General features: G+C 43.7%; 4 protein-coding genes across 11 annotated transcripts; 3 read left to right on the top strand and 1 right to left on the bottom strand.

Annotated features, from left to right (window-relative positions):
- Positions 1-45: 45 nt before the first annotated feature.
- On the bottom strand, positions 46-1,261 carry LOC122617015 (thioredoxin reductase-like selenoprotein T homolog CG3887). The gene is made up of 2 exons (XM_043792693.1): positions 1,021-1,261; positions 46-946 (listed from the first exon to the last, which is right to left on the bottom strand). The coding sequence occupies exons 1-2, from the start codon at positions 1,164-1,166 to the stop codon at positions 496-498; spliced, it is 597 nt and encodes a 198-aa protein (XP_043648628.1). The 5' UTR covers positions 1,167-1,261; the 3' UTR covers positions 46-495.
- A 276-nt stretch (positions 1,262-1,537) lies between these two features.
- LOC122617171 (general transcription factor IIH subunit 5) lies at positions 1,538-1,889 on the top strand. Its single transcript, XM_043792940.1, has 2 exons — positions 1,538-1,650; positions 1,703-1,889. The coding sequence occupies exons 1-2, from the start codon at positions 1,616-1,618 to the stop codon at positions 1,887-1,889; spliced, it is 222 nt and encodes a 73-aa protein (XP_043648875.1). The 5' UTR covers positions 1,538-1,615.
- A 51-nt stretch (positions 1,890-1,940) lies between these two features.
- On the top strand, positions 1,941-2,444 carry LOC122617088 (zinc finger HIT domain-containing protein 1). The gene has a single exon (XM_043792818.1). The coding sequence runs from the start codon at positions 1,941-1,943 to the stop codon at positions 2,394-2,396; it is 456 nt and encodes a 151-aa protein (XP_043648753.1). The 3' UTR covers positions 2,397-2,444.
- A 196-nt stretch (positions 2,445-2,640) lies between these two features.
- LOC122626559 (reticulon-1-A) lies at positions 2,641-18,646 on the top strand. 8 transcript variants are annotated; one of them, XM_043806861.1, is made up of 7 exons: positions 2,641-2,774; positions 2,977-4,198; positions 8,154-8,189; positions 17,575-17,782; positions 17,852-18,060; positions 18,124-18,229; positions 18,291-18,646. In XM_043806861.1, exons 2-7 carry the CDS (start codon positions 3,010-3,012, stop codon positions 18,364-18,366), a joined length of 1,824 nt encoding a protein of 607 aa, XP_043662796.1. In that variant the 5' UTR covers positions 2,641-2,774; positions 2,977-3,009; the 3' UTR covers positions 18,367-18,646. The 8 variants fall into 8 exon arrangements, with proteins under 8 accessions (XP_043662796.1, XP_043662798.1, XP_043662795.1 ...); XM_043806863.1 differs by having other exon boundaries at positions 2,665-3,440; positions 3,492-4,198; XM_043806860.1 differs by having other exon boundaries at positions 2,665-4,198.
- The last annotated feature ends 38 nt before the right edge of the window (positions 18,647-18,684 follow it).

Below are 18,684 nucleotides of genomic sequence, written 5' to 3'. Positions count from 1 at the left end.
AGCGAACTTTGTACCCTATCTCTGAGACGATAAAATGCGATGTTGTTCGGTTTTGAAATTGTCCAGTGAATTTATTTGTATTACAATTTGAAAAAGGTTTTACACATCCGTTTACAAGTAGTTGTTCCCCCACTAACAATTAATGAATACACAATCGCATAAAGGCTTTGGACAAGGTACATCTTTATAGAGGCAGGCAATGAATCTCCAGATGTACCCCGGTCGTCTCCGTTCGGTTTCTAATCGTCATCCTGCCGCTCAACACAAAGAACACACATACATATCCGTAAGCATTTAAACGGAATACTAAGATATAGGATGCGTAGAGTAGGTTAAAGTTAAAGTTGGGTTGAAAACAGATGTACAGCTAAGTGGATAATATCGGGACAAGAGCTTATGTTTAAGATAGGTTCAGAGCCGGGAATCGATGCTCTCGGCTGTTTTGGTGTTGTCCAACTGCTTTTTCCGCTCCGCCCACCAGTTCGTCCCATGTCATTATTTAACAAAGTCCGGATTCTCCTGCACCTTTTCGGTGAACTGCAGATGGTTGTCGATGATCTGAAAGAGGACCTCTGGCGAGGGAAAGCGTCCCGTCTGCAGTTTCGACCACACGGGCACATCATTCAGTGTTATCTCAAAAGCGCCGGACGAGATAAGCTGGCCCTCGAGCATGTTGCCCAGAAAGAAGATCATCATGCAAGCGTATATCTTGTTCGCCTGCAGGTGACCCCACCAACTGGGCGTGTTCAGGCCGAGGAAGGTGAACGGACTGACCGCACTGACCACGGACACAATGATGATGATCTTCAGCGCGAATATCATCTTGGACAGGTAATAGTTGAGACCCGGCGGATCGTAGTTGCCGCCATGGACCTGGATCTGTGGATACTTCTCGCCCAGCAGGCCGACGTAATCCTCGAAGGCCTTGCGATAACCGCAGGAGTAGCTATTTGGATTCCAAAGGGAGAAACACAAGGGTCATTATTATCTATTATGTTAATTGCCCCGCATATAACGCACCAGTAAAGGAAAGTCATCGTCGGCGCAATATTCTGACCGAACTTGGTGACCGGTATCTCTTTTTCGCCCTCGGCGCACACCAGGGCGTAGCCAGCGCATAGGCAGAGCACCAGCAGTGCCACGTTCCTTCCGTTCAGAGCGTCCATTGCTTTCGGCCTTATTTAATCGGAATTTAATTTGGAATTCAATATTTGCTCACACTTTTGACTGGGTGTTTGTCCGTGTGACTGGCAAATACCCCGCTACTGCTGTCTACGTTTCGTTGTGAGTGGCACTGATAAGGCTGGCAAAACAGCTATGTTTTTTAGGTATGGAACTTCTGCTGGTTGAACAATCTTTATATATTTTATTTTGAGGGTTTTAAAATAGAGAGGGTCTTAAAATATATTTCTTAGATAATTGAAAATAAAATTATGTCGCAATGCTCAAACAAGTCTTATTATCTCATTAATAAGCATCGATTGTGAAATCTCCGAAATATCGATACCAGAGGCTTCCGATTCCCACCTCTACTTATGTACGTTTCACTGTGACTGTCATGCAGCCCTAAGATTGCGAAATTGTTTATTATTTTCGGCAAGCTAATGCTGGCAACATGGTAAATGTTATGAAAGGAGTGCTGGTGGAGTGGTAAGTGGATGCTTAATCGTTTGTGTAGCCATATTCAATCCGTGTTCCCTAGTGATCCTGCTATGAAACAATTCCTGCTGCACTTGGACGAAAAACTGGCTCTGGGTCGCAAATTCATTATCCAGGATCTGGACGAGAACCATTTGTTTATCTCCACGGACATTGTGGAAGTTCTGCAGGCGCGAGTGGACGATTTGATGGATCGGATAAGCTTCCCGTTGCACGACAAGGACGCTTAAAAGAATTCACCCACAAAACCCAATAGCCAAAAGTAAAAGCCCAATACAACCATGACGGGTCGCGAATCCAACCGCATCAAGGACGCTGAGAAGAAGCGTGTCTTGGACTCCACAGCTCGCCAGAGACGTGCCCGCAAAGCCTTGGAGGCCCTGGAGCAGGATAACTTCCACGATGACCCACACGCCGACCTCGTCATGTCGAAGAAGTTGCCAAAATTCCAGGACAGCCTGAAGACCGGCAAAGAGAAGAAAGGCAAGCGGAAGGGCGCCGAATACTTTCGCGCCAAGTATCGCAAGAACTTCCAGCAGCTGCTCGAGGAGGACAAGGATAAGCAGCCCAACTACGAGAGTGCCGCGGCACCGGCTCCGCAAAAGCCGTTGCGGCATTTCTGCGCCGTTTGCGGCAACTTCTCTTTGTACTCGTGCACCGCCTGCGGAACGCGTTACTGTCGCGTTAGGTGCCTAAATACGCACCAGGACACGCGATGCCTTAAGTGGACCGCCTGAACATGGTTGTTATGTTTACAAATAAATCTAGCATTACACATAACTGAATTATGCCAAGTTTCTGGAAATACAATTTCTAATTTAACTAGCGCTTAGCTAATTTGCCACAGCTATTTGGTTGATGTCAAGGCGAAATATTGAGAGAACATCATAAATTTGGTTCGGAACACGGCTGGTAAGGGTATTTGGCTATTTTTAGGCAATTATACGGTGAACGTAATCGATAGAATCGGCCTTTGTGCCAGCTCTAGCGCAGGTCCATTGAAACTTTTCAAACGTCTGCATCGACGGCGCCTGTAGAAAAGTCGCTGTGTTTCAAACCAAATTTAACGTTCCCGAGCACAAAGCACTACGAATTGCGGCCTTTCAGTCACCAGAGTTAGTGAAGTTGGCAAGCAAAAAAATCATATTAATTCTAACCGGCGAAAACAGCTGTAGCTCGGTGCCTGTGCGTGTGTGTGTGGGTGCGTCGTGTGTGTGAGGCATCTCCGCTGAGCGTGCGTGTGTGTGTGTGTACGAAGTTCCAATCAGAAGGCCAGGATACCCAAACTTATCTGTAAAAATTTCTGATTGATCACAGGCAGTAAATTTTGAAATCAAAAAACTGGAGAAAATGGATCTGAACTTCGACGAACTGAAAAAGGAGGCCGCTGCCACCAACGAGGACATCTTCAACCGGGCACAAAAGGCCTACGAGGACTCAGGACTTGGCGGCGATGCTGGCAACGTAAGCGGTGGCGCCCAGGACGATAATGCCCACACGGAGCACTACTTTGCCAATGAGCAAAAGAACATGGACTTTGGCGATCCGCAGGAGTTTGTCCAACGCCTTTCCGCCGGCGCCAAGGACGCCAAACTTGATTTGGACGCCAAGTTTGCCCAGAAGACCGATGATTTCGAGGACTTTCTGCGCGATGCCGGCAAGGAGGTGAAGCAGGGCATCAGTGGACTGACCAACGACTTCATGAATGCCGAGCGGGGTTTCTCCTCTCCCCTGGCTCCATTCTCGGAGACGGTAGCTCAAGCTCCGGTTATTCCAGCACAAGCTCCAGCTGTTCCAGCACATGCTCCGGCCGTTCCAGCTCCAGCGGCTCCAGCTCCTGCTGTCCCAGCACCGGCTCCTGTCGAGGAGGACCTCCTGGGCAGCTTCTCCGACCAGCCATCGGCTCCACTCCAGGCCTTCCAGCCCACGGCACCGTCCACGGCCAATTTCTATGACGATGAGGAGGATGACTTCCTGGGCAAGCCGACCACTGCTGCCCCAGCTGCTCCTGCCGCTCCAGTAACCAAGTTCAACGAGGATTCGGACACCGAATCGCCGTCCGTCTCGTGCACACCATCGCCGGCCAAGAAACCCATTGTGGATGCCCTCAAGGATCAGGACAACGAGAAGTTCATCTCGTCGGAGGATCTGGTCAGCGATTTCAAGGAGGAGCCACGCTCCGCACCAGCACCCATACCAGCTCCCATTCCCGTTGCTGCTCCTGCTGCTCTTGCTCCAGTGCCAGTAGTAGTACCAGTACCAGTACCAGTTGCCAAACCCCAGCCGGTTCCAGTGGCTGTACCCGTGACAACCGCTTTGATAACCGATCTGGATGACGAGGAGGTGGTGTTCAAGCCCAGTGTCCAGGAGGCGCCCAAGGCACCCACCATCACAGCACCCGTAATCGAACCGAAACCGGAGGCACCCAAGCCCAAGGTGGAGCCGTCCAAGCCGAAGGTCGTACCAGCGCCAGTTGAATCGACCCAGCCGCAGCCAAAGATTGCGCCCGTCGAGGAGATCTTCTGCAAATACGGATTGGGTGAGTCTTGCCACTGCAAATAGCACGTAGTCAACCCGTTATCATTGCGTTTCTAATTAATTTGTTGTGCTCCCGTCGTCATTAGAGTATTATATTGCACCGTCGTCATTCGAGTACCATTTTGATGTTTGTTTTCAGTGTCCTTGCGGCGCACCTTGCATCCCACGCCCTTTCCTTCCGCCTGCTGTCCCCTTTTATTTAATTTTGTTGTATGCGTTAGTCATTCGCCACTCTCTTATTTTGTTTTTTTTCCTCCAACTCTGCTCATGATGTCATCGGTTTTCGCGAGGCTCTCTTATTAAATGTATTTTATATCGCAATGCGGTGAAATTTAATAGCCTAGAAGATACTCTCTTCTCAGGCCGACTTTTCCATTTCCCTTGACATTAATCATTCTCCATTTGCACAGCAGCCGCATTTCTTGCCGGCTTTCTCATAGTTTCCATAGATTTTTATTTGCAAATCGATCGTCACCGCGTGATTCACACTCATTTGAATGCCACGAACAAATGGATGGCTGGTTAGTACAGGGGTCGTTCGCTAAAGGCAACCAGCTAATTCATTTGAAGAAAGTTCGTTTGGGAATGAAAATGATTTATGGGGCAAATATATTATTGTAGATTATATTCAATAATATTCCTAATAAGCTTCTCAACTGTTTGTTAACCTTAACGTTTATTGTTTCCAACAAAGCAAACAGAAACAATTTAAAAGATAGGGAGCTGAATCGTACAGCAGACAGGTGAACCTTAGATGAACAGATAGCTAGAGGTGAAAAGAAGGTAAATTGCATAACTAATCCCAACTGGGCAACTCATCACGCTGGCCATTGTAGGTACGAAAGGGGGCAACATTCTAGAAGCTGGTTCCACCACTGCCGAGATTCTACCCAGATACTTAACCGGCGTGAATCAGCTGCTCAGTAGCTCACCAGCTCAGTGGCTTCTCCGTTCCAAAAGCTCTATATATGTGGCTATATATATGTACATATAGGGCATACTAGAGTATATTATATGTACACCCCACTATACACATGTCCGTTCATATTTCGCTTTATTTCATTGCGATTCTTTTGCTGCCTTCTGTGTTTCAGCTTTCGTGTCCATTAAAGCAATTTGCGGCAGAGTAATTTATTGTTGCGTAGTAAAGTAATGTCTGCTACTATTTGGCAACCTCACGTTTCCATTCGTATTTCTACTACCTTTCGCCAGTGCGCTAATTTAGCCAGTGGATAATTCAATTCTCGTCTCCCGCGGGGCAAATCCGTGTTTTCCATGGCATGCAGGCGGCCTGCAGACAGCGGAAAAACATTTTCCAATTAGTGATTTTCACCGACGCCTCTGTCTGGCAGTCTGAGTGCATCCCTTTTGTCCGATTATGAGGCTATTTTTATTCCACTAACAGCTGAGCACATACTCGTACATACGTACATATGTAAGTATGTGATGTGCCTTGTTCTTTTGTCTTCGCTGCGCTGTTGTCTTCCAATTTGCCATTGATTTCGCTTTGGACTCGCATCCGAATCGCATTTCTCCATTGCATCTTCCCCCTGGTTTAGCATCCACCTTATCGCACCCCCTTTATCGCCAACGGTCATAGTTGCAGTTGCAATCAACTGTAGTTCACAAGAAAGACGGAAATCCAGAAAGTGGATCTGCGTAAACAATGTGTGTTTTTTAAATTATTTTTGGTTAATTGCATCTCCCACGCCGCCAGAGATCGATTAAGTGGGGGTATATTCGCTTTTTTGGGGCCACAAAAAGAGGAACACATGGTGCTCGGTAAAAGAAAAAACACGACGAGAGTTGCCCATATTAAGAAAGTTATGGTGCGTGGGTCAAATTTAACCTAAAAACAATTTGGATTATATCGACCAAGTGATTTTCTCTCTTTATCTGAAAAAGAGTTTCTACTGAGCATGTATGTACATATGCCTTATTTTTATAATTTTTACGAGATTTGACCCACATAAAATAGTCATATAGTGTAGTTTGTTTTTAAAAATGGTGTCATATTTTTGGACTTTCTTATTTTCTCAATTAGCTTAGCTATTATTTTTTTGTTCACGCGACTTCTATTTTGAAAGTAGGTCAAATTTATTAGTATCAACTGAATGCAAAGGCTTCGGTATGATTTTCCTTGTGAAATGGACCGGAAAACATGCTTCCGCATTCTCCTGCTAAATATCGATTTCGTTTCGACACAACTGTGCTAAACCGTCAAAGAAGTTGCCTTTTTGGCAGCACATCTCATACGGAATGCGTCAAATAATCGTGTCATAACTTGGTCGTTGGCCAAAAGTATACACGTTTGCAAAACAAATGATGGCCAAGACAACCGATGGCCAGAAGAGTGCGAAATGCGTTTCGAGTCTTAGTTGATTGATTCCAATATACAATATGTGATTCTTGCGCCGCACGCAACTGCAGGGCGGGGTCAAAGGGCAAGATGGGGGTTAAGGGATGGGGTGTGGGATGGGATGGCGATAGCAACAGCATCTGCACCCACCGCACCCAAAAGTTGCAGCGTCTGGCAATTTCCGGCCCACTCGATGGGTGTCAATCGAAAACAACAAGAGTCCTGCAGGAGCCAACGCATGCGCTGCGGGGAAAGCGACGAAAAGTCTCCGCCCGGAAAAACTCTCCGCTCTCCAGGCAACGGGTCAGCTGCAATAGGTGAAATCGATGGCCCCCAGCTCGCGAGCTTTCCCCAAACTCGGCGGCAAATCGAATGCTACTGCCGAGCCACCGAGTTCAGGGCTAAGCACGGTTGCTCAACTTGGCGAGACTTGCGGTTGCCCTCTCATTGAATCCGCATCCGCATCGCCTTCAGCCCTGCCGGGCGACTACAGTGGACACACGCCAAGCGACTACCCTGGACTTACTTATCTAAGAACATTTTCAAACAAAAGAATGACATTTTAGAGCTTAGGTTGGGATATTTTAGGTTTTGAAAACAATTACAACTGCTTGCTCATTATTTTAGGATTTTTAAACAATCTGTTGCATACTTTTCGACACATTTTAAATAGAATTTAAAACACATCCAGTGACAAAAGGAGATTCCTTGACAATAGGCAAGGAGGTTCCACTGTAGTGTGCGCAGCGGGGGGCAGCTTAGACATCTCTCTCTCTCTCTCGGCGCCGCCGCTTTGAGCCTAGGGTTGTCCTTTTCGGGGGGTGGGGTAGGGCTAACGCCCGGCCTGCTTTTCGCAGCGAAGCTTTTCCCAATACGTTTCAGTCTCTATACGCGTCGTGAGGCCGCCACACGGAAGTGGAAAATTCTTATAGCGTAATACCTTAACGTCGTAATACCCGTTCGTTCTCTCCGCTCTCTTTCTGCGCTGCGCTTTGCTCAACGAAAACAATCGAATAAAACGGAAAAGTTACTATCCAAATAGAAAGGATAAAAGGATAACTCGTAGTGCTAACGAAAAAGTGTGCTAAGCTAAAAGCAAAAACCCAAATTGAAACCAGCATAATGTCGGCATTTGGTGAAACCGGTCAGAACGGCGTGTGCAAGCAGCGCCCATTCATTTGCTCCCTACTCGATCCCAGTAAGTTAAAACAAAAAGATGAAAGGAAATACCCAAAAAAACGAAACTCACCCCGAATTTGTGAAATAAGTTGGAAAAACAACAAAACTAACCTCCGTCAACGGTGGCCTGGGTGGTAGTCTTATGCTTAAGCATTGTATAATTTATCTATATAATGTATATCTACTCTGTTGTACAAGTGGTTTTTCACGCTTTTGTATATTAAAACTGTTTTTCGCCTTAAATTTTACTTTGCTTTACTGCTTAAACTGCTTAACTGTCCTTAACTCTGCCTAACTGCTTTTGCACTGAGTTTTTGTTTTGCATGCCATCTCCTTTCCTTCCTGATGTCATTATCTTTTCGCACCTCGACTAACCGCTAAACTAACGAAAATCAATATATCAATCGCCTATTTCCAGATGCCTGGTTTAAGCCCGAACGTTTGCACCCGCAAGGTAAGTCCAGTGCAGCTCAAACTGTGCCCGCGACTCTGCTGCTTGACCGCCCAACCTGTGCGCTGTAAAACTGCAACTGTACAAATCCTTCGAAACGATTGTCAATATGCGCTTTATATGATTATGATGATGATGTCATCGAGCCACCCCCGTTGTTCTTTTTGGTCCTTTTTTGTGTTGTTATTGCTGTTGGCTTTGTTTTGCTCCCCCCTTGGTTAAGAGCCTACGAGCACAAGTACAAATGACGGGCTTTGTGCTCTTCGCTGTTGTTGTTGTTTTTGTTATTGTCGTCGTATTCATTTGCAGCAAGCAGTGCCCCCAGAAAGTATGCCACATTATTCCGCATATCCTTTCGAGTGCTCCACTCTGCATTGTCACTGTACTTTTCTAGGGCAATATTACACGTATTGGGGGATGTCGATGTGGGAACATTCAAAACGCTTTTCAATATACGCTTATATATAGTAGATAACTAAATCTCTTCTCTTAATACTGTATTTATTACTAAAATATATATGTATATGTATGTATAAGCTTATGCTACATTTTCTACTTTGTAACTGCACTTTAAAATTTATTTTCATGTTTGGTGCAGCTTTCGCTTGGAGGGTGCCTAACAAATAATTTGCATTTTCTGTAATGCTCATGGGGGTTGCTGCCACGCCCCCTCACTTTGCACTCCCCCTTGCCACCATTCCTTTTCATATATTCGGTTGCAAGTCCAGTCGCATTGCAATTAGCCGTCGTTTTCATATAGTTCAGTTACCCGCCAGCCAAACGATTTGCACTGAAGCGGTGAGCGGTAACCGTAATCGGATCGCATGCTAAGCCAACCCAACTATACCGCCAAGCGGCACAGTGCCGTCCAGTACAGTAGCACCACTTTTCGGTAACTATATTTTGACTTTTGAAAGATAATCAGTTTATGCCACACAGTTTCGATTAAATAAATAGTTAGTATGTATCAAATTAAAAGAAATTTTGTTTTGAGAAGCTCCTCTGTTGTTGCATATTCACAGAAACACTTTTCCACTGAAAATCGCAAACTGATATGGGGCGTCTGCCGTTTTCCCCACCACAAAAATGAGGGGCAAAGGCCTCGCATGCAATCTGAGCTCAGTCTAACGCTCCATGCACTTTCTATAGGTACTAATATGTCTGTACTAAACTTATATGTATACATATATATATGTACATTACTTATACTCACTTAGTGCACCGCTTTTAATCAGCTTTTGACTGTAAAATGATTTGCTTTGGCTATGACTAATTCGCATTTAATTTGGCCGCCGTCTGACTTTAGTTATTATTAGAAATCATTCGTTAATCATGCACTTGGACTGTGCATTCCTTAGTCATTCCAAACGCTGGACTTTAAGCTTGAATTAAATCGCTTTTTTATTACGTTTGCGGTGCTTAGAATCTCTAATCGCTATCTATAAAACTACTAACAGTATAAGGAAAATCATTGCCATTTTATTCAGACTAAAATAGTTTTATTGGCCAATTAATTTTACATCACCACTAACTGATTATTGCATCTACTTGTAAATATTTATAGTGTATCCATTCATCAATATTAAAGTTAAAACTTACATATATTCTATTACATACTGACATATACGAAAAGCTGTAAACTCGAGAATATCAATTTTTCATTACCCAGCCACTCCCAGATTTGCAAAAATATGCTTTCCCTTCTTTTCTACATGATTCTTTCTCCTCCATGGGCCAAAATACAATTTGCACGAGTGGCTAGACATGAACCTGTGGCGCTGATGGATTTCTCTGGGCGTTCAGACCAATTTGGATATGGTTAGGAGCTTAAGTGCCGCTCGCAGTGGACTGCCCACTGTGGGCACTCGCATACTTAAATAATCGAGTCAGTCAGTCGGAAGTCGGCCCACATTACCATTCTCCAGCAGAGGAAAGCCACGCGAGCGGTGATTGTAAAACTGTTTTCGCAGCAAGTCTAGCGTTAAGAATCATGATTAGTCATCCATTGTTCTAGTTCGTGCTTTCCATTCGAAGTGGTGAAATTTTGATGTTTTATGAATATTTCGTATTTAAATATCGAAATGACTCGTTTTAGTTCTTAGCCATGACTGCATTGTTATTAATTTTAAAGATATAACTATCTTAGCCAACGGTCTTTAGGTCTTTATTTCATTAAATTTTTGAACTGTCTTAGGAACTGGAATGAGTAACGGCCAAAAAGAGAAATGCTACGTGCCCTGGTGGACAAGTTTTCTTGTTGTCTAAAAACATTTGTATACATATATCATTTTATACTTCCAGCCGAAATCGATTAGATCATCGACGGTATTTTGCCATTGCTAATTCAGCGCCAAAAAAAAAAGATTATTTATATATGCGAAAAATTTGCATTCAAGTGCAAAAAGCAAAATTAGCAAAAACGCAGAAATAACAATGATAAGCCAGTAGAAATGACTTAATTCTTTGGCTAACGATAACAGGTCTGCAATTAGAAATTGAAGATAAGGGAGTCGCCAAGTCATGAGCACCACCCAAAGCTTTTGGTTTAGCGATGTTGACGTCAGATCGCGAAAAGTGAAAATGTGCAGATTCTAAATTTTAAATTACGAGCGCTTTTGTGTAAGCAGTTTGTACTGCTGGCCGCAAGCAGTTCACAATTCAAAATAAGCAGCGAGCAGCTTTTTCAAGGCGCGAAACCGTTAACCTTGAATTTGGCTGTCTCCCATCTCATTCATTACTGCTCTCATCAATCTCGCTCTGTCCCATTCGCGCCCCCTTTGGATGCTGACTACCCGGCCGGCGTCAATGTTTAAACTCACAGTTGCCTGCTAATTTTAGCCTTTTAGCTAAGTATTTCAGCCATTCGCTGTCATTTGTTGCTGCCGTTGGCATTATCTTTGTGGTTGGTGTTGCTGTTGTTGCTGTTCTGCTAGCCGTGCGGTTTAACATTTAAAGATTGCTATGTGGGCTGCACTGGGCGGTCAAGCAGTTGAACTGGGGAGCAGCAGAATATTGGAACAGTGGGGACTCGAGATAGTAAGCCCATATCGATTGAAACAAAAATCTATATAAATGCGTAATATAGACTACCTTAAATGTAACCTGACATGTTAACAATTTGCTTACCTTCAATAAAGCCATAAATTATGAGCAATTCGCATTTGTATGACCTTAAGGTCCCGACCACGTGTATCTTACCGGTTTTACCGATTCGGATCAGCTTCCCTTTGCTCTCTCATCTTCTAACCTGGACATTCGCTCTCTGCAATTCCTTTACCTGTTCCCGGTGATCGCTGCGTGCAGAGACATGTTCGGGAGAAAAGTAGTCGGCTACCTAACTTGCATTCTCGCACATGAGTGTTTGTTGGCAGGCGACAACTACATTAACGGCTACAAATGCGTTCTGCTCGGTCATAAAAACACCCCCTCTCTGAGCGATTCTCTCCAAGCAATGCTATTCGAAATTCGCCATAGGCCCTTTCCTCTTCCCTTCTTTGCCCACAGCAAGGGTCAAGATGATAGGGATCTTCGGCTTAAGCTCTCTTGGTTTCATTATTTTTATTAAACATTCACCTATTAATGATTCACTGAGGAGCTTTTAATAGTATTTTAAAATGTGGGGGAAATTATAAAAGTAATTATTTTCCCAACATATGAAGCTGGGATTTCAAACAATTCTAAAGAATGCGGAAGAATCTCCGTTGCATTTCAACCAAAACATAAAATACAATTTTGTTTTGACTTATTATTATTATATATAATATTTGATAAAACTGGACCTATTCCTCTGCTTGCAACTGTTCTCCGAGCTGGGTACCTGCGTGTGTAATTTCAACGTGTGTGTGTGTGTGCGCTTGTGTTGTGTAGGCATGAGTGTATTCGCTTCGCCCTGCGACGAGCTGAGCGCATCTGAAATTAATTGTAGTTTAGTTGATGTACGGACTTTGACAACGTCACATTGCCCCAGAGTCGGGATCTAGGTCCAGATCGAGATCGAGAAAACGAACACGAAATAGCGACCACGAAAACGAGATCGGTAAATGGTTCTTTCCGCAATCTGCGTGCCCGTGCGTTTCGGTTAAAAGTGTGTGACAGTGTGCGGGATGCGGATACCCTTCCTCCACTGTGGATGCTACGGATTGTGTCAGCTGTTTGAACTCCTCGAATGACCTGCACTTGCAGCTGACAGAAAACACGTATCTGCGCCTTTGTCATTGTCGTCGCAGCATTCAGCACTCGACATTATTCCGATTCGGAATCTGTTTGCCCCCGCCCCAGAAAAACTCGCGGAATTTCTCGTGTTTTTTTGTGCGGATACTTTTCTAATTATATAACTTGGATAGGTGCCCTAACGCTGGCGATATATGCAAATGTGCATACAGTGGTCGCTAGAAGGTGCGAAGTTCCAGATGATGAACTAAAGAGGATTTCTTATTATTCATTCAGTCTTCTACCTAAATTAAATGTAGAACATATAGTATTCGTTAATAAGAATCAAACATTCTACAGTCTAAATTCAAACACCTTTTATTTGGTACCCTCCATTGTAGAATTACATTATATTTACAAAGATATGAAGACGCCAGGTAGTCCCCCCTAACAAGCGACCACTGTATCATATTCAATATCAAGACGTGCACCTAGCCAATGCGGTTATCGTCGTAAAGCAAATAAATCAGCGGTGAATGAAATAATATAATAATAATATTAATCCTATCCTATTATCTGGCCCCGCCGACTGGCACTTTCCATATCAGTTCCGTTCGCGAGTGCGAGGAACTCTCGGCCGGGTTCTATATCTCTCGTCTAGGTCGGTTCCGATCGGTTTTGGCTCTGTCCCGCGATCGTTCAGTTGGCTAATGTTAATGCCCGCGGTTGCATTATTCTCATTTCCTCGATCCGTGAACCGCGCGAAGAGCCGACCGTACTTTCGCTACATTTCCAATTTTGTCCTCCACTTGCAGTCCGGGCGAAAAGCTTTAGTGATAGAACTAAAACCACATATACTCAGTTAAATCCAGTCAATCCAAATACAATAAGATACGATGGCTGCTGGTCTGGAACAGCTGAAGGGTCTGCTGCAATCGCTGGGCGAACTCAAAGACTTGCCTCTGAACCGCGAGTCGTGTAAGTAAAATTAAATAAAATATTTTTGCCGAAGAATTCCATTATATGTGTATGTACATATAACATATATCATATGCGTACATATAGGGCTTGGCTAGATATGAGGGCCGACCGCATGGCAGCTGAAAATCAAATGAAACGGAATTTCCCTTGGGGAAATTTCTTTTATTTCTCGCCACGCGCTCTTTCTCTTGCCCTCTCTTCTCAAATCAGCCCCTCTCTCTAATTGCAGCTATAATTTATTTATAAATATTCTTTTTAGTGTCTTAGGGAAAATGTTGAGGACTATAGGAAAAATTGGGAAGAGTATTTCGGCGTAGAGGGCGGATAGGTTCCCTGCTTTAATATTCGATTAGATAGGAGTTTGCTGAATTCGGTATTCTTAGAGTCATAACTCGTTTCTTTTCTTGATAAGTGCATAGGAAATCTCTATCAATGGTGACAATTTTTCATTTATGATTACTGTGCAAAATTTGATTGAGTTTAAAAACTATTCCTAATCTGAGAACAATTTTCTCTTATCAACACTTCCCGCTGAGTAACTTTGGTTGATAAGCATATTAAAGCCTCAAGTTGCTAGTCACTCGTGGAACTTTCTTGGGGTTTCAAATGGGGGGTGCGTTCGTGAGTTGATTTGAGTGAATTATGATTTAAAATTTAATAATAAATATAAAAAAAAAACCTTGAATTTTGTACATATCATCTGTATACTTTCGGGTTCATTTTGTTATTTTCATTTTGCTTATATGCGCTGCATTTATTATAATTGTTTAAGAACATATAGCCTTATGCAATTCGGCAGACTTTCTGACAATGTCAGGTGCACACTATAATTGCATTCATGTACGTTTGTTGTCGCGCATTTAGGAATTATGTCAGCGAACATCGCAATGATATCATTTGAAGCAGAGCTTACTCATTCAAACGCGCCAAAAAAAAGTTAGAAAGCTACGCAACAGCGTTAGAGGTGATTGGGGTTGGATTTAAGTGTTTGCGAATGATGATGTCACTATAAACGCTTTTTCGCATTTCGCCAAAACGCAGTTTTCCCGCCTATTGCGTTTTCATTTGAGCGGGGCTTTGGATATTTCCACTAGCAGTGGCTGTCAAACTGGCACAAGCAGTCCGTTGAACCCATTGAGCCCAGATAAGCAGTACAAATGCTAAGCGATGTGAGTGCAGATTTAATTTATTGATTTAGGCCCATCGTATGTGTTAGCATTTTCCGCATTTCGCCATTGTTGGTCACGCTTCGGATTCATGATTCAACCGCAAAACCCCACCCACTACGTCACTCAACGTAACACTACGTAAGTCCAATCTCCAATCTTCGGCTCCACACAGCCGAAACGCGAATCCAAGTTCGTGGTTGAGGTTGACACGTTTGCTGACATATGTACGTACCCCCCTTGCTCCCCGTGCGGCCCCCATGCCGGATTTGTTGTTGTTACTGCGCGTTATCTTTTACTTTCAATGCGGATCGTCTCTCTTGCTCTCTCCTGCTCTCCAATGGAGCTCTCTCCAACCGCACAGTGGGCCGTGCTTAGATTGATGCTGATTAATTAAGTTCGTGAATTTATATACCAAAATTTTCTGATTTATAAGAGAATGGGGAAACAATAAAAATTAAATTCACTGTAAAAGTGTTAATTAAAATCATTAAATTGCATATGTAGTCTATTAATCGAATTGATTGCTGGAGCACCCACTGTGCACTGCTTGACGGGGCTCCCACTGCTTTTTAATCCAGAAAACTTGTTTGCCGCCACTCTCGCGCCCTCTACCTTTCTCTCGCTCCCCCACCCGCTACAATCGCTGTCCCGCTCGCTCCATCCAAGCAGTTCCCCATATGCGACGGCAAATTGGAGGCTTGTTGGTTTAATTTGTGCTCAAACTTCTTCCAGTTCTTTTGCTGCGCTCGATTCAGACGGTCGGCCGAATCGTCCCATTCGTGTGCCAGTGAGTGTGTGTGTGCGTGACTAGCCAGCTAACTAACTAACTTCATCGCTGTAATTAAGCCTAGACACGCGAAAGTCCAGACCGCTTTGCATACATTTTGGCGCCAAGCTTGTAGCGATTTTCAAAACTAAAAAGCTAAGAAAACACAAAAATGGCAGGCGGCAGCAAGCGCTATTCACGCAACAATTCCAACGGCAACTTTCAGCCGCTTCCAGAACGCGGACCAGGTAATACCCAATACGAAACCATCAGGAGCTATCTCCACCTTCGCTATCACCTGGCTTTTGGTCCACGTTGACCACTGTGGGTTCTTAAAGCCCCCCGAAAACAACAAAACAACGAGGGTCTTATCATCGGGGGGTCGTGGAATAAAATGTATTTATGGAGCAGTGATTGCTGCCAACGTCAGCAGCAGAGTATCATCAGCGCCAACGTGGCTAAAATGTTGAATGATAGTCATAACCAAAAAGCACAATCCAATCAAATCCAGCCTTCGCTATGCAAATTCTTCTTCGCTTCCATTCTAGACAGTGCTAATTTCATATATTTCATATTTTGCCACGTTGTGAACTCAGTGCTTGGCAACCAGTACAACAAAAATAAATGTTCGCCCATCATCATAAATTCAGCTTGCATTGGCAATTTTAAATTGAATTATTAAACAAGTGTCGAAAGAGCAGGTACTTACTATACGTTATCAGTCCCAGTCGGTCTTATCTGTCTTCTTTTCTGTAATTATTTTCCACTACTACATTCGTGTTCTGCTGTCCCGATGAGGCTGCACTTCACTTTCGGCCAAAACAGGTTTCAAGGCGATCGAAACCAAACCAGTTCCATCCGAAGAAATCTTCGGCGGGATTGAAGTTGCAATTGTAACGAACTCTTCGATTCAATTGGTACTCTGGAAACTTTCTCCCATGAGAGAGCTTTCTCAGTCTTTTCACCCAGTTTAGGGCCTCATACGCTGCCATCTCATCACTATTGTGCGTCTCCTTTCTAATTTATTTCACCCATATTTACATAATACCCCTTAGATCGAGTCTGGCCTGGCAACTATAGACAAAAACTAGTTTACCCAGCTTGCAGGCTTTTGGTTTATTCTATATACTATTTGTTTAGCTGTATTTTAAAGTGATACACCATTTAGTTTTTTATTGCACTCAGTCTTTAACTTAAAACCTGAGGGTTAATATATAGATTTTAAGGCATCTCCAACCAACATACATTCATAAACCCATTAAAGTGTTTCCTAAACCCAAGGGTACTATAAAATAATAAATGCTTATCGTTAATTATTGGCAATATATCATTACCTTGTGGGTAGCATATTACTGGATTTCCCTTATTAGTTAGCTACCTAACAAATCAGTTCAAACTAATGACCTCTCAATGAGTTGGCAAATCCCATATTTCCAACACTTGAGATGTGTATTTATAGAACTATTGTTTGTTTTAGTACATATCTTAATTGGGTTAACTCAGACGCCGTGGGGCAGTGACTTCTTATCGGCAAATCCGACGAAAGCGAATGAAGCCGAATCCGATGGCCAGGTTATAGCGGATGAAGAGGTGTTTACGTCAGCGGCTGAATCCACGAGATACATTCCGGCACGAGCTGGACAATCGATTCCTAAGCGATTGCGACTACCATTTCCATATCCGTTCACCACTCAAAAACTCTTTTGCCATCGCTCTTCCCACTTTGTAGCTATACTCTTTGCGGCTCTCTTTTGTTTTCCGGCTGGGTCCGGACAATTCGGCCCTCTTCTTCTAGACATTTTCATATACGTTCTGCCCCCGACCAGCAGACGCCAAATAATACTTCTCTAGTGTGTAGAACTTGGCAGCGAACGTCAAACGTAGGAGCACCGCGACCGATCCGTTGGAAAACCCGAAAACTTGAATACCCGAAAAATGTCGAACAGATTGTGTGAGTGAACCGGGCTGAGAAAAGGGGGTGCTTGGGTTCACATACTATAATGCAGAGCTTAGTTGCATGCTGTTGAACAAATGCTAACGCTAATTACCACCTCAGCCGAAGGGGCCGTGGTGCTCGAATCTGTATCTCATCTATTTATCTCATAGATTGCATAATTGCCGCCAGCTGAAAGATATATGTAAATGCGTGCGAGACGCTGAACGTGTGTGTGCCTCTGTATATTTGCGGATTCACTGTCCACATTGTCCACTCTATCTTGTCTCTTTTCACAGTTTATGAGGGCTATAATTTGGGAGTGAAAAATCAAATTTGTATGGTGCACCAAAAGCAGATTCTAATTGTTCCATTTGCTCTTTTTTCCAGTGGAATCCCTTATCTACTGGCGCGATGTGAAGAAATCCGGCATCGTCTTCGGCGCTGGCCTGATCACATTGGTGGCCATCTCCAGCTTCTCGGTGATCAGCGTGTTCGCTTACTTGTCGCTCCTGACCCTCTTCGGCACCGTCGCCTTCAGAATCTTCAAATCTTTGACACAGGCCGTGCAAAAGACAAACGAGGGACACCCCTTCAAGTGAGTTTTGTGAACTCATACCCCCGAATTGTGGTTAATTAATGTAACTCCTTTTGAAATCATCATCAGGGAATACTTGGAGCTGGATCTGACGCTGTCGCACGAAAAGGTGCAGAACATTGCCGGCGTGGCTGTGGCACATATCAATGGCTTCATCTCCGAGCTGAGGCGTCTGTTTCTGGTTGAGGATATCATCGATTCGATCAAGTTTGGCCTTCTTCTGTGGGCCTTCACCTTCGTGGGTGCCTGGTTCAATGGCATGACTCTGGTCATCTTGGGTAAGTGGAGGATTAGCTACGCCCAATCGGATATACAACTGATAATCTTCTATATTTGTGCAGCCTTTGTCTCGCTGTTTACCTTGCCCAAGGTCTACGAGAACAACAAGCAATCGATCGACACCTACTTGGATCTGGTGCGCAGCAAATTGACAGAAGTCACCGACAAGTAAGTTTGTCCTTCTTAAATCCCCGTAAAACAGATATTCTAAAACGCTATTATATTTCAGGATCCGAGTAGCCATCCCCATCCCCATTGGCAACAAGAAGCCCGTGGCCGCTGCCGAGTCTGAGAAGGACAAGTAAAGAGCCCGCACTAGCATGAGAAACAACCACAAATAAACATGTTTATTTATTTATTAAGCATAATTTGAATGGTTTTAATATTCATCCAGGCATTAAATAAATAACAAGTCTAGCAGCAATGTTTACATATTAATTGTATAATTGCAATCTACATCAATCGATAATTGTAAATCAAATTTGAAGAAACCGAAAACAACTTATCAACCAACAACTCGTAGCAGTTTCAAACATTGTCCAAGTGTCTTTAAGTTTTTAACGAACGAAACATTAAATAACATATGTAGTGAGGGAAATTAAGAAGAAAACGATTATATAGAC

The sequence above is a fragment of the Drosophila teissieri genome, chromosome 2L (assembly GCF_016746235.2).
Source record: "Drosophila teissieri strain GT53w chromosome 2L, Prin_Dtei_1.1, whole genome shotgun sequence".
NCBI lineage: Eukaryota > Metazoa > Arthropoda > Insecta > Diptera > Drosophilidae > Drosophila > Drosophila teissieri.
The sequence above is the reverse complement of the archived record's forward strand: the minus strand, read 5'-3'. Positions and strand labels throughout refer to the sequence as shown.